At 40.3% G+C, this 16186-nt stretch overlaps 1 protein-coding gene across 4 annotated transcripts in view; it reads left to right on the forward strand.

The window, feature by feature from the left end:
* KLHL29 (kelch like family member 29) overlaps positions 1-16186 on the forward strand; it is a 392793-nt gene that overhangs the window by 140352 nt on the left and 236255 nt on the right. For all 4 annotated transcript variants that reach the window (XM_039569128.1, XM_039569131.1, XM_039569130.1 and 1 more), the window contains one exon: positions 8654-8959. In XM_039569128.1, the coding sequence (XP_039425062.1) occupies positions 8699-8959 (261 nt within the window). In that variant the 5' untranslated portion in view covers positions 8654-8698. The remainder of the gene's footprint in view (positions 1-8653; positions 8960-16186) is intronic.

Here is a 16186-nt window from a genome sequence, read left to right on the forward strand (position 1 = left end):
GACATGTAGATGTGGCACTTAGGGTTTAGTGGTGGACTTGGCAATGGTTAATGGTTGGACTCAGTGATATTAAAGGTCTTTTGCAACCTAAATGACTCTGATTCTTTGATTTAATGTTTCTTTCTTTATTTTTTTTTTTCTTTTCCTGAAGCATTTTGCATGGAATAAGCTCTTTTTATATACCAGATGGTTAGGGACTGTTTCGTGCTGCAAGTGTACGTGTGCTCTCGATTTGGGGGAGTGATACAGGTCTCCTTTTAACAAAATGTGTGTCAGAAGATTCTGTGTGGTCAGAGGACATCAGTCGTGGAAGAGAAAATTTATTACTTCACCTGGTGCTGGCTGAAGCTTTTTAAATATGAACAATGACAGGGAGGAATGATCCAAAAATATTCTCTAAGAGGGAAATTTGAAGTATGTTTTCTCTATTACAGCATTTTGCAGCACTGCAGGTGATCCAGAGATCTTATGTCGTAAAATACGCTGCATTTAACCCTTACCTTGGCAGGGAGCTTTCTCCTGTAATAGTTTTGACTGATTGATCAGTCTTTCTCGGGGCCTGGAAAATTGAGAATAGCAGTAAATAAAAGGAAATTTCTCCTGCCTTGTCCAAAATGTAATTTGAAGACCTAGTCACCTTCTCCTACCACCTCCCCACCCACCTAAGAAACCATCCCCAAAAGAACCAAAATCCTGCTAATTAAATTTTGAGTGATTTATTTTGTGACATTTGGCAACACTGACAGTAGCTTATTCTACATTTCTGCTTTATTAACTATGAAGTCTTAGGCAAGATTAGGTATGTCAGGTCCTGGCAGCCACTTAATGCATTTTGAGAAGATGGCCCATTTCCCCAGAAGAAATCCAGTCGTGCCCCTGTCTCCCATCCCCACCTGTCCCCAGCAGGCACCCCTGGACTGTGGCCACCAGCTGTCATCCTGCCAGCCCCTGTGCTGAGGTGTTGGCCACCGGCTCTGCCATGCAAGGCCTCCTGCACAAACCCTCCATGAACTGGCCTTTAACACGGCAGCTCTTGGCATTTGGTTTTCTTTCATTTGCTTTTCATGCTAATGAGATCATTTAATTAGGGAAGTCAATGTTTTGGGCAGTGTTTTGCAAGCAGGAGTGTTACAGAGGGATGTTATGGTTTTTTCTCTCTCCGTTTTTAACAAGGCTGGGTTCCAGACACTGCCAGCTACCCTGGACCCTGCGGAGACATCTGAGAAAGTTATTATGCCTTTGTGTAAAGTTCTGGTGGAATTTCATTTACAAAACTGCTGCATAAAATTCCAGTCTTGTTCCTGTAGAAGCACCTTGGAAAAACCAAGAATCTGTAGCAAGTGGCATCTAGAATTGATTTTGGGGTCTGGAGGGTGGTGAGGGTTGAATTTTGTGCTGAGTTGTTTTTTGTAAGGTTGTAGGGATGGTTTGCAACAGAGCCGTGGGGGAGAACCAGATCAGCTGGAAGATCTTTCCAATAAAAGCCTGGAGAGAAATAGATTTAGTAGTTTTCTCCTGGAGTTAGGAATTTTATCTGAAGACATATCCCAAACCAGTATATTTTGACATATTTTCTATCAATTTATAATTGACAATAAGTACGAGGATGTGGATAGTGGCCTTTTAGAATAGTTCAAGAAACTTGTATGGTCAGGAGCATCCCCAGAAGGAAACCCCTGCACCTGTTGTAAACTTCATGAATTTGTGTGTGTCCAGGTTTGGCAAGGAACAGGATTCAAGACAGGACTCGTCTTCATCTTTTGTTCCAGCAGTGTGAGCATTGGGACCACTCTGAATCTTTGTGAACTTTTCTCACCCTGCCAGTGCTCATGTTTCATGAATTGAAGGATGTGTTACCCACTCTGCTCAGATTGTAAAAAAAATTAGTATCTAAAAAGCAAATTACTATATATAGGAAATTATCATATTGAAGATAAATTTCCTAGAAGCTTAGTAATAAAACATACACATAGAGATTTAGATATTTTTTAGGAACCCCTTATTTAGGAAGGTCATATTCTGTCAACTGTGAAGGAAAGAAACTGTAAGGTATGGTTTCACTTGCATCATGGCTGGGTTTTTCTTTTTTATTTGGATAGTCTAGTTTATCTTTTTACTTACCTAAAGGGAAGATTTCCATATCCATCTGAAGTACTCAGAAATAAAAAAGTGCCCAAACTTTTCTACAGTATTTTGAGATAGCAAAGCAAGTCTCATTTTTGCTTCTTGCATAGTGAACTTTCTGCTGAGAAGACACCATTTGGTTGATGCTCAGATTTTTTTTTTTAATATGTCCCAAAGCATCACCTCCTCCAGCATATATTTGGAAAATTAAATCCTATATAATCTTTTAAATCTACTGCTCCTTTATCACTTACAGGGTTAGGATTTGGGCGCTTTTTTTCTTCCTTTTTTTTCTTCTCTCTAAGATCTGATTGTAGCAAAGCAGCTCAAGTCTCTCTGCCTTGTCTTGGATTTTACAAGAACTTTACAACTGTTTACAAGACTAAATCAGGGGTTTACAAAAGTAGACCTTGCTTGATAATAAAGTTGTTTCCTTGCCTCAAATATTTCTGGATTGTATCTTTCTACACAGCTGCTTGTAGTTCAGCTTTACAGAATTTCTTGATTGCATTCCTTCTGCCTTTGTCTAACACAGCGTTCTTTCATTGAAGACACCCAAACAGGGAAAAAAAGAGGTAAAAATTGTGATAATGGATTAGTCACATCCATGTAGGCTTGTAACAGTGATTCCATATGTGTCTGAGAAAGTCTTTGTGGGTTATAAAAAATGTTGAGCTCGAATAAAACATTTTGCTTGGCACATTGCTGAAGAGGTGCCCCTGAAGCTGCCAGGACTGCTAGTACCTTGTTTTATTTTGATTTTCTTAAAGATGTGTACATGTATGACCTGATGGTTGAGTTACATCCAGAATTTATGGTAATACTGATATATTTCAACGTGATTTTGGTGCCATATGCATAAATTACGTCTTCAGACCTGTGCCTGGGGAGAGGTTGTTGTGTCAGTAGGCTCTGATAAAACTGCATGCCATAACATTTCCCCTGCAGCGTATATGTGAAATCATTCAAGCTTAGGTACTTACACATCTTCCTTTTTATCAGTTACAGTTCTTCATGCTAGATCTGATTCCAGCAAATCTCTCTTCTTCCTCTTCTTTTTTTTCTTTTATGTGTGGATCTCATAAAATACTTAGGCATTACATGCACTTAACTGCTTTTGAAGCTCTCTAATGGGCTATTTTACCTGTACTTCCATTTATCCTGTCTGAAAACATGTAAGTTTATTTAGCTGCTTATTTTAAAGTTTCAGGCTCTTTCTTTTTCCTTTTCTGCCATTTCCCTAATGACCATGTATCTACTTCCTTTGCTGTCTCCCAACCTCTCTTGCCTATCGTGTTTCTGTAATGTTATTATTTAAAAGGTAAATTTAGAAACAAATGCTTACCCAGGAAAAATTTAAATTAAAAGCTTGACCTTTATTTTTGAAGTCACTTAATGAAGTTGACTAATAGTCTAAGAAATCTGATTCTCTAGCTTCAGACTGGCGGAAAGCCTGTTTTTCCTTATATTTATATCTGTGGGGACAGGCGCTTTAAGGAGACCTTGACTAGATAAGCGTGGAAAGCAGGGAAAAAGCTGCTCCAAGGCTCAAGCCGGACTGTCATTTAGAGGAACATGAATAGGAAATATTTTTTCTGCAGAACAGTGAGTGTTTTGGGCTTGGGGGAGGACGGGCTGTGCTTAAATGTATCGAGCATAAAATGAAATGTTAACCACTTGAGTTTAATAAATCTGCAGCAATGATCTGTTTGAACCTGGTAAGAAGCCTGAGGACAGCACGCTGCTATCTCACACGCCGCTGGCCTTTTCCTTTCCTCTCTGTGTGTGTGTGTAAGCCGTGGAAACAAGGAACAAATGAGCTTGCGTAAGAGATGTGCTAAAAAATTAGTACCAGGAGGAAGGTGTTTTTGTGCTAAGAAGGTAGGAGGATTTCCAAATGGACAAAGTGTTCAGGGTAAATTTGGAGGCTGGATGTTTTCATCTGTGTAAGTGCCCTACGTTTGAGTGCCAAAGACACTCATATTTTGCAGAAAAACTTTCTCAAATATTATTGTTGAGCAAACTGTTGGTATGAGATATTTCCAAAATTCCTGGTTGCAGAAAAAGTCATGTTCTCCAGCAGGGGTACACTCACATTTTATTTTCCCTTGAGAGGAATTGATTTAAAGTAACTTTTTATGGTCTCTCTCACCTGCTAGATTGCATGTTTTGGCTTTGTAGAGTTGGGACAGATCCTGTCCCACTCCTGAGAAGGTTTTTGGTATTGTTTGATCAGTCTGTTACCCTCCCCTGATCTACCCTCCCAAGCCCATCTTTCTCTGAAAGTTAATGATGGGGGAGTGGGTCAGGTGCAGGTATAATCCCCATGCCTGGCTCCTGCATAACCCTTGTCTGAAGCAAAGTGGGCTGTGTTCTGGCATTCTTTTTGCAGCACATGCACGGTGATGCAGTCTTGGGGACTTTTTGCCTTGCCATATCACTGAATCTCATTTCAGATTTGTCACGGGATTTGTGTTTACCTCTGGTTGCTCGATCTCTCTTCTTTAGCTTATAGTCCTTTCTGCAGCCCTCCCTTAATACCAATTTGATCTCCTTTTTCTCTTTGAATTTATCAGTTCATCCAGTAACTTCTATGGGCTTCTCTCTCTTCTTTTCGCTCTCTTTAGTACGGTGGGGGATTTTTTCCTCTTTAAGAGAGTTTTTGTTCCTTTTGGCTGCACAATAAAATCCTTTGATTCTTTGTGACAAACGGGAACACGTTCCTTTTCTAGTCGAGATTAAAGACACCCGGCTACTCCAGTGATTACATCTTGAGTAGAGGGTGAGGGAAGGCCTGTCTCACTGACTTTACCACCTCCACAAGATAGTATGTCAGCTGAATTGAGTGTACAGAGGGATTTTCATCAGTAACAGTGTGCAGTATGCCTCCTCATGGACTACGAGTCTGAGATGCACAAATCATACATTCTTTCTCTTGCTGGCTGTGTCTGCATCGTGCTTTTATGGCTCTGATGTAGGGTAGACATATCTCAGATAGCTCGAAGCTTATCTGCTCTAGTACTGGCTCCTACATGTGGCAGCATGGAGCATCACGCTAGCTAAAAAATCAACCCCACAACTGAGGTTGGTAGATCTGTAATTAGCTAAGACTTAGCTGGGGCAGTGTCTAAAAACCAGGGAAAAAATCTTCTTTCTCTTCCCCGGTGCTGTTTATAGGGATCTAAAGCTAGGTAAGGGAAAATGCCTGCACATCAATGTAGAGGAAAACTTCCCTTAAAAAGGTAAAAGCACATGAATTAATTGTAGCTATTGATGTTGCTGTTTGTAAGTATTAGGTACTCACGTTTCTCCTTCTCTCTGTCTCCCCAACAGAAAGGGTTTTTTTGTTTTATTTTATTTTGTTTATTCTTAGGAAAAAAAAATATCAAAAGAACACGTCTGGAAAATTGCAGCCTAAAATCAGCTATTGTGGAACTGGTAGTGACAGCGTTAGGGGGATGGCTGGACTCGATCATCTTAGAGATCTTTTTCAACTGTAGGGATTCTGTGATCTCTGACTGAAGTAACTACTGCCGTCCCTGCTGCTCGTGTGAGGTTTCCACTGGCCTCCATCTCTGCTGTTTCTCAAGATGGTTTATGCTGCCCTGTGTCAAGTTCTGTGCAGAGGAATGTGATGATTACACTTGACTCAGGACACACTGCTGGAGAAGTTTTTCTTCTGAGTACAGAATATGTTGAAAGCATTATTATTTTGATTATGATCCTCAACAACAATAGTCTAGACAAAGCATAAACTCTGGATCTAAAAATATATTTAAAAATTAGCTAGTCTGTTCCCAACTCATTTCTTACTTCACCCAGCAGCTATTTATGAAAACATCTTCTATTCTTTCTAATTTTAAATAGCAAGCACTAGCAGTTGAATACTCATTTATTAGATAGTTATCCCCTCCGGTTTTTCTGCACATCTTGTTGCTGTCAAGTATCTTTGTACCCAGCCAAAAATGACATGTTGAAACAAGTAGTGTATATTTAATGCAGTGTATTGGAAAATAAAAAAGACTGATGTTCAGCCCCAGCTTTCTTTTTTTCATTGGAAATACCATGAAATACAGTAGCTGGACTGAGAAATGGATGTGCTCATGAGGAGGGCGTTGGGTTTTAAGTAAACTTCTTAATGCGTGGCTTAGTCACAGGCTTTTTTCCTGCTTGTTATTGACGTAATTGCCTGTCAGTCTCATCTGATAGTAGAATTGCTGGGGGCAGGGTGCCTTGGATCGTGTGGCAAAAACTGCTCTCTATTGACTTGTGTGCCTGTGTGCCGCTGCTCTCCGCTGAATTAAATGTCAGATGTGCTCAGGAGTGCGGGTGGGTGGGGGAGATGTGATTTGGTTCTCCCTGGTTGCCTTGTCAGGGAGTACACTAATACAGCTAACGGAGATCCTCGAGCTCGGAAGGAGAAGGGCATTCATTTGACAGCCACCATCCAAGCAGTCACAAAAGATAGCTTCATACGGCAGTGGAGGCTGTTGGGATTAAAAAGAAACTCTTTCAAAGGCAGGGAATAATAAAGGATATTTTAAAATTGCAGCTTGCAGTTTGCAGGCTCCATTTGTGCCTGACTTAGCAAAATGGTTATAAAACAAATGAAAGCGGGGTTACACCTGTGGAATTTCTAACCTTTAAAGACACACTGTTGAGGTACTGAATTTATTCTGAGATAGTTTTCACTAGAGAAAAAGTTTGCTTTCTTCACCTCTACTGAAAGAAAAATTTCTGTTTTCACTACAGCACCTTTCACAGCACTGGTGTCTCTGGGTTTTGCTGTGGTCACTGTACACCTGAGCTCGCATGGTCCTCTGGGAAATACAGAATTAGCTTTCTGAATGAAAGTATCAGATGGCCGCAAAAATACAAGACAGAGAAATCTAATACCAGAACCATCAGCCCTCAAATAATCAAGTCAAATGTTGCATCACATTCTACTAGAGAAAAAAGTAGTTGGGTTAAGAGGTATGTTAATTTTGTGGTCAATACCAGCAACAGTATGGTGTGGCCCCCAGTATAGGCTCTTGCTAGAGGTGCTTGTTCCTGCAGAGGGACAATGTAACCATCAAAAATGCAGCTTCTTGGGAGACTTGGTTTGGTCTTTTGTTGAACATAATGATGGTGGGAGGGAATTCAGTGGGGTTTTGTAATACACATTTATATTATTGAATTTTTAACTGAGGAAGTGATTGGTTTTGTTTGCCTTTTAATTTCTACCAGGGCAATAACTAACATTGTTGATAGGCACACTGTTTTATAACACTTCTAAGTTTTATCTCTCTTAAGAAGTTTCTTATCTTTAGGTTTCTGGGTGAGTTTAGATCTGGCTCCCTCCACAATCCTTATAAACTGATATTCTTACCATCCATTTTTGTACCTAAGAATTTGTGAAACAACATTGCTTCTACTGACCTGATGTCATTATTACAAAGAACTTAGTGGATCATGTAATGCAAATAAAATAAATCAGGTGCTGCAGTGACCTAGATACTCATTATTTATTTATGGAAATAAATACATTTAGCATTTATTCCTACTGTTTCTTCTATTGCAAATGCTGTAAACTTTCACTTACTCAGAACTCTGCTGGGAAAATAGCACTATTGCCACCATTCTGCACATTAGGAGACCTTGCCAGGAAGACTTCAGTAACTGCTCTGGGCTATGTAACTTACAATTATCAGAACTAAGATTAGATGTTGGGAGTCTTGACTCCCAACATTGTGTTAAGACATCCCTCACCTGGCAGATACAATCTGTAGATAACAAAGACTGAGGGATGATAAGGACAGGGTGATCACACAGAACAACTTGGTCATTTGATCACCTATGTGTATTAAGTGTTTTAAGTCTAGCTAGAAGCATGGGAGGAGACAGAACATGTTGGCCTGCCCTGGAGAGCATCCTCATTGTGGCGAGGTGTCACAGAGAGAAATACTCCTGTAGGAGCTTCTAGTGAGGAGGTCCAGCAAAAAGGAGAAAAGGGGACTGTGTGAAGCAGTATTTGGCTCTGAAAATAGAGAAGAAATGGATAGATTTAGCAGGTAGATTTTTTTTATCTTTGATCTTTAGGATCAATATTTGGTCATGTGTCATGTGCAGGAAAGAGGCTACAGAAAGGATATGAAGGCTACTGAGGAAACTGCAAAATGGAGCTGTTGGGAATGTTTCCTGTTGTCAGAACATTGAATTATGATTTTCTTCTAACTTGGCTTTTCACAGTTTGTGTGCTTTTGCTTGTTACTTTGCTGAAGAGTTTGGGCAGATGGTGTTTCTTCAGGTCTGTGGGACTGGGCTCTCCACTGTGTCCTTATACTTGTCTAAACTCTCTCATTTGTGTTCTAGATCAATATTCACTATGACACTGCTCTCTTCCTCTTGATGTTTAGCTGGGAAAAGGGGAGAAACAGTGCTCTCCTAAGGCAGAGGAGGCATGACAGGGTCTTGCCCTGGTGGTTACAGAGTACGGTCACTGTGCTGGGACCTCATCCCTGACTCCTCTTTGTCTTTGATCTTCCAGGCAGGCTCTCGAGTTCCCTCTGAGACACAGCTGCCCTCCACCGAGATGTCACGGCACCACAGCCGGTTTGAAAGAGATTACCGTGCCGGGTGGGATCGCCGGGACTGGAGCTCCAACGGGAACCACGTCGGCAGCACCAGCTGCAGCAGCGCCGCCAGCACCAACAGCAGCTCCCGCCCCGGGCTGCTGCCCCTGCCCATCGTCCCCTCGCGCCTCCCCACCCCGGCCACCGCCGCCTGCACCACCGGCAACAGCGATGTCATCACCAGCCTGGTGGCCAACTCCTCCCCAGCGTCCAGTACCAAAGTAAGAATTCCGTTTGTTTTGGTATTGTTTTGTTTTTTGTTTTGCTTTGTTTTGTTTTGTTTTGTTTTGTTTTGTTTTAATGGGGTTGACATGTTGAAGGGATGTTAGAGATGGAGCATCATCTGTCCCTTTGTAAAGCTTGTGTTGGTGGGATAGCCAGGAGTAGGAAAATTAATTTCTATGGGCAGGCTGTGTCTTTTTAATTCTCTTCTGTGTTATGCCTATCCCAGAGTAGGTCTTTCTTGCTCCGAGCCTGAGTGTCCCCATGCTTCTGAGATGCCCAGGCAGAGCAAATATTGCCTTCCTTTCAGCACTGCCTCCGTTTGGGCTTTGGAATGTATTGTTCCCACTTTTCTTTTGGGAATTCTCTTCTTGTCTGTTGACCAAGGCAGAGCTGTGGTTGACAGCAAGTGGATATGGTTCTCATCCAGAGGGAGTGGAAAGTGACTAAAGGTCATAATTTTGGCTGAATAGTGTTTTTTCTTCTCTTTAGTTGATAGTTTCCTATAAGGTTCTCAAAGGATCATTCTTAGTGCAGGTTGGAGTGAAACTGTGGAACTGCTATAACCAGGCTTGCTCATTTCTGCAAAAATGCACTCTAAGGAGTGAGAAAATGTTAAACACCAAAGAAAGGAAGTCACTAGTAAATCATTGGGCTCTTTTGTTCCAATATATTATTGAGGGAAGAGGGTGAATTTTCCTTTAAAAAAAAAAAAAAGTTCTTTTAGATCTGCAAAGTACAGGTTGATATTCTCAGAGAAAATTGGGGTTTCTTTTTGCATGCAGATTCAGGTAGGACAGCTGGGAACAGGAAAACCTGGCAAATGGTAAAGGTGACCACAGCACTGGCAAAGTGAGACAGAAGCGCTGCTGGGTTTCTTTTCATGATATTTAACATTTTCTTTCAACTTGGTTTCATTTTAATAACTGGAAGTGCCAAATACAACAGATGTAGACAGAGGGAAAGGAGACAATGAAGTTATTTAAAGTAAGCCAAGAGCAAGCTTAAATTTTGCTGCAGTACCATTATTATATTGATTTTTCTCACACTGTAGAAAAACAAGGTCAATGCTGCAGAAGGAAACATTAGCCCAAAGTGTGATTGGTTGTAAAAATTTGCCATGGCATCTTAAAATTATTTTCATTTGAAAGAAGCCACTCAGATTCTGATCAAAACATTTTTAGAGTTCTCCAGATGCTATCCACTGATAGATGCATTTCAATCATGCTTTGTCTGGAGATGATTGAGGCAATTTTGGAGCCAAAGCAGTGGTTTCATTTATCATGACCTTTGTTCCTGGGTCTGCTTAGAGTCCAACAATTGTCAGGAGCTGATCAGCCCTTTTCCCAGATGTTCAAAACCATTTTGCAGCTTATCAGTGCTAGTATACCATGTGTTTACTGGGAGAGAGGAGGCAGGAACAGCAAGTTAAGTGCCTTTTGATGATATGTTAGATGTGAACTGTCTTCTAAATTACCTTATTAGACAATTTTCTGATGATTTTCATTAGTAAGAATGTTTTGGCATGAATAGATCAAAAGCAATAAATAGACAAGAATGGAGGTAACAGGAGACACTTTTTATTCTGAGAACTGTTAATCATCTGTGTAATCTCCCATAAAATAAATGTGTAAAAATGCATAGAGTTTTTGCCCTGGCTTCTTCTGCTGTGAATCAACTAAGCAGGTCTAACTAAAAATTCAAACTTCCATGTATTAAAGAGGAAAAAACTGTGAAGAAGTGAGGTTGGTAGGTAGGTAGGTAGGTAGGTAGGTGGGATGAACAGAGATATAAGGGTATGGTGCCTAGCAAGCTTCCAACTAACAATGTGAAATAGTGTCACAAAAAACATCAGGTGCTCATAAACGCTCCTGTTCACCCTGCCTGACTGTGTCTCTCTCCTTCACACACAACAGATGACTTGTGGTCAGCAGTGTAACCAGCCAAGGCTTTTCCCTGGTAGAATCCAGCTAATGGCTAGGCATAAAAAATTATGTCCATATCACGAAGAGATCACAAGTTAGAAAAACAACATGTTCACTTGGTTTCTTTTAAAAATGAAAACCTAAAAATTAAAAACAAAAATATAACAGTACTTTAAAAACAAACCAAGCATGTGCTAAGTTGCCTTGAGCTGTGGAGAGATCACAGCCTACCTACCCTTGGCAATCATTTTCGTCAGCATGTTTATGGGGAACAGCTCATGGGGGACAGGTGACATCTAACACCTGGATTTATTAGTTGTGTTTTGGGAGTGGGATATTTGATTGCTTAGCTGCCCTTCTGCAGGCTGAGCCTTCCCCACCATGATGGGGGTGTCATTAAACTCAGTGCCAAGGGTGTGCCCCACACAAGAGGCAGCACAGTAGATAAGGTGTCATGAAGCAAGAATATTGATGACCTGGTTGTCCTTGTCTCATTGTCAAAGGAGATGGGTACAGCCAGCAGTGTTGCCCCGGGCTGAGGACAGAAGGGACTCTTTCTCCTGGCCAGTTACCAGTTTTGACTTTAGCATATCTTCCAGCGCTGGTTTGGAGATCTCAAACCACAGATGGCTACCATCTCTAGCCCTTCGGTTTGGGTTCCTACTTATTAGTTATCCTCCCAGTTAAAAGTTTGCTTTGGCTTTTTTTGTAAATCATCTAGTCTGTCTTCAGTCCTTTGGTCCTTGGTTCCTGTAGTTTCCTGCTGCTGACCAGTTTCAGTAGCCTCCAAATAACTGTATCCCTTGCATCCCCTCCATTCTTCATTTGCCTTTGAAAATATGAGCGCTGAAACTTAGATACCCAAACCATATGCATCCTTTCAGCATCAGACTCACCATTCCCTTGCATGGGGATAAAACTGTTCCCTCCCTCCGTTCCCATGTCTGTACAGCTCCACACTTTTTTTGCCAGAGTGATAAGTCAGTAGTTATTAAAAATACATATACATGGCATCATCCTGAATTACAAGCTATCAAACAGTCATACTCTTGTCAAAGACTGAAGTGAAGTCTGTTTGACAAGATCTGTCTTCTGGGTACCTGTATTGGCAGATATTGGTCATACTTCCCTCCTTCAGCTCAAGGTTAACTGAATCCCAAAGTGACAAATTCAAAATGGAGGAAAAAACTTCTTTTCTCTCTGACATGTAACTGGACTGTAAGACTTGCTGCATGATGGGATTGTTCAGGGAATTCATAGATAAATTGTTTTAAGGACCACTAGTCTACCTAATCTGGCTGAACCACAGTCTTTAAAATTATGTAAATGTATGTAAGATTAAAGACTTTGCCATGACTTACGTGATATGGATAGAAAAAGTGTTGGAAAGGAGAGAAAAAAATAAAACCATCTTCAGGGGGAAGCTTAGGATATATAAGACTAGCTGTGAGCGGGTTGGGTAAGGTCTATGTTTTCATGCTTCTGGAATAGCTTTTTACTACTTTCTGTGGAGGACTTTAGAAGGTTTTTATTACTAATTATTAATGTGTAGGAGAACTTCAGAACTAATTATACTTTGCAGACCTTTGAAATTTATTCTCAAAGCGTACCTGTAACCTTCTTACCACAGATTCTTTGGTACAAATCACACTTAGTGGATCTGCCCCCTTTGAGTGGTTAAGGATGTTTGGTCTGAGTTATTTAAACAGAAAAACTATCTTTTCCTGAGCTTGATTTTTTTGCTGAACAAAATGACAATGAGACTTTGCACTGCTATAACCCATTTCATTGGAGGCTGCCAGAAAATACCAGAAAAACTATTTAAACTTCATCAACCTCTGAAAAATGGTTTGATGCTGCACACCCAGTATATTGACAGGGAAAGTGAGGCACTCAGAGGTAGTGATTTTTGGGTTTTCTGCTCATTCTGTGCCACTATGAGCAAAGTTTCAGCTCTTTTACTCAATTTGGTTTTTCTACCCTGATTCTGTACCCAAAGAGCTGGGCCACAGACCAGCACCCAGAGGCAGCACCGTTTGGAGGGATGAGTCATTCACTGGAGATACTTCCTCAACCCCTCTACCAGTAGTCGATAGGAAAGGGTAAATTTTACCAGTAAACTCTATGTTTGGATCAATTGTCAGAGTCTGAGCTCAGCCATGTATGATGATTGAGCTCAGGGTTGGTCCTGTACGTTGGTGGGGTTTTGGGTTTTTTCCTGCAGTGAGGTTATTTATTGGTCGAAGGAAGCTATCAAAGAAGTCTCTGTAAGACTACAGTACTGCTTAAGATATTGGCAACAAAACAGTCTGAAATTCATTTAAGGATGCTGCACACCATTCAAGCTATGTTTTCTGTTCATCTCAGCAGCACCTTCATTCTTTGTTGCTTTTCCGAATTACTTTGCGAGTTACTTGTACAATTTTCTCCATCAAAGCTCCTGTATCACAGCTTCAATTTAGAAGTGTTGTCATGGGCTGTAATTTGAAATTTTATTACCAAGAGATTTTTTGGTTATAGAACATTTACTTTTATCATCTCTATATTATTTTTAAATGCCTGAAAAGATTGATACATCAACAGAATCTGTGCACCACCAGGTGAGATCTAATTTTTTTTTCAACCTTAATTTTAAAAACCCTTTGCTTGGAACATAAATTGATTCTTCAGCCCCCCAACACTTAATGATTTGTTATTCTCAAGGTTAAACCTATGACAAATTTTACAAAAACACCAGTCTTCAGTTTTGATAAGATTTTTTTCTAGTTGAGTTCAGGGATAGCTGTGCAGTTTTAAGTCTTTAAATAGTGTAACTGAGGCGTGATCGTGGCCTCCTGTTCTCACAGTACTCCTGTAGCATTTAAGACTTGTGTGTTTTTGCTACCAGAGTTTATCCCACTGTGGTTAGCCACAGTTATGATGTGGGAGGGAAGATAGTGATGATAAAATATTTGTTAACCTCTCTGGAAAGTCAGGCAAGAATTGCAGGTGAAGAAGTAGCCACCACTGTCTTTGTGCGTCAGTGCAACTAAATAGCATTAAAAAGCAAGTGGGGGGGGAAGAAAATTCTTACGGTAAAGGAAAAATAAGTCAGTGTGGCTGAGGAATGCACTGTAAAAAGAAATAAAGGGAAACAGCACAGAAGTAAAATGTTGTATTCTTCTTTCCTTCACAGGCCAAAAAAATGTAGCTCCCTTAACAGCAGCCTGTCAAATGCAGATGATTCGCTGTAGGTTGCAGGATTTGTGTTGTCTGTTCTTTTTCTCTCGCTTAGGAGGTGGTGATTTGCTAAGTTGGTGTACGGCTTCCACAAATATTTAAAATATTGATTAAGCAGAGGAAGAATAAACACGAATTGTTTTTCAAGTTACGCCTTATGTTGTACATGACTAATTACATACAACAATTTGCTCTGCTGCGGTAACTGAAATTTATGTACTCTTTTTATTATAAAACATAAGATGCTTGCGTAAAGAGGGAGATTATAAATATTGGAATACAGCAGTTGCTAGAAAACAGTCAAAACATGTGGTGATGAAATAGATGGGATTTGCTCTTCTAGCTTCCCTGTGAAAGCTGTTCTTCCACTCCCCTAGGGTTTGTACTGAGAGTTGGCATGCTTTTGTCACTATTTCAGATAGTAGCCTGGTGATTCTTCGATCTGGACATGATACAGCATTCGGGCCCAAGTGCAATTGTTGCAAAAGCTGTTAAAGATCCTCAGATTCTTTTGGCAAATAACTGTGATGGTACACAAGGCTTCAGTCGCTGGATGTTAAATTGTAACAGTGATTTCTTTCCAGCAGCACATTTTTACCTATGGATACATTTTTAAATTGAGTAATGTCTGGTTTCATTGGTAAATTAGATGCAAGCCTGTTCCCACCTAAGCAGAGACATCTGATGCACATGAAGCTGTGATTATGGCAGACTATGACATGAATGTTTAGGAAATCAGAGCAATGCGCGGAGTATGTAACATCGATGGTTAGTAGCAGAACAAAAGGACAGGTTTTCCCTGGCACCCAAATCATATTTTCCTTGTTCTGTAGGCTTGAATATTCAGTAAGCTTTGCACAATTTACCTTTTGGGCTGACACACCACTTGACTGGATTGCAGCTTCCAGACTGAGCCTTTTGTGAGTAGTCTGCAAGCAAGGAGAGACAGACAGAGTTGGCCATGACGTGCCATTACACCAGCCCAGCTAGGCTGAAACCAGCAGGGTGCCCCACAAAAAAGTACCATTATAGTATTATATCCTCAAATCAGAGAGTTCCTTTAAGAGTTGCATTAGAGGAACCAACAGCTTGTACCAGGAATGAGAGGAGGAAACAGATGGATTTGGTTATTGACTCTCAGGACGTATTTTTATTTCTTCTAAATATAAATTGACCAAAAATGTCTGTGAATTGAACTCAGCAATGATTTCTGCTGAAGTAATCGCATTACGCTGCTACAAAAAAGTTACAACTCCTGGGAAGTATTTGTACCACCAGGGAAGAAGAGAGCAAAGGGAGATCAGTGGTGGGTTCCAAAACTGGCGTGATGAAGGCATTGAAGTAGAGGAACCAGTTCTTTCCTTTGAAGGAAGTGGAGATGTCTCAGGTGTTTTTCAGACTCCTCTCTAAAAGGCTATTCCTAATGATCTGCAGCCCTAGGGAGGGCTTAAACTGTGCTGATGATCTGCCACTTCCTCTTACCATCTCATTTCAGTACTTTTTCTCAGATGTATCTGTACATATTTTTAATAGTGTAGAAATTGGAACATACAAAATGTGGGTTTAATTTGTTAACTTTTGCAGATACTTTATTGGACCAAAATTGGTTGGAAAGCCCTGGCATGCTCATTAATCTGTAAAGTCATAAAAAGCTGCTTGGATTTTTTTACTTGCAGTGTGTTTATCATCTGTTGAAAGAGCTAAGAGGTCTGGCCAGTTTCTAGGCCCAGTTCCATTTGAAGATGAAAGGCAGCATTTTTGAAGCACTAATTGACATCGCCAAATACTTACAAGGTCACAAACATGACAGCTTTGGATAAAGAAAAAGGAGTATTTCTGGGCTTTGGCACTTTGATGAAAAAGTCTCTTGACTTCCAAAAGGGATAAATATCAGTCACAGAACCTAAATAAAATTTGTGTTGGCCAGGATTTAAGTGCTTGATTCTTTGAAATTATTTGGAGTTCTTTTTATTTTCTTATTTCTTTCTCAGCATTACTTCATTTTCATATGTATTTGTTGCAGATTATCCATTCAAAATAAAGCAAAATATATACTTCTGTCATTCAGGGGTCACGGGTGTT

Source organism: Corvus cornix, chromosome 3, assembly GCF_000738735.6.
Source record: "Corvus cornix cornix isolate S_Up_H32 chromosome 3, ASM73873v5, whole genome shotgun sequence".
Lineage (NCBI taxonomy): Eukaryota > Metazoa > Chordata > Aves > Passeriformes > Corvidae > Corvus > Corvus cornix.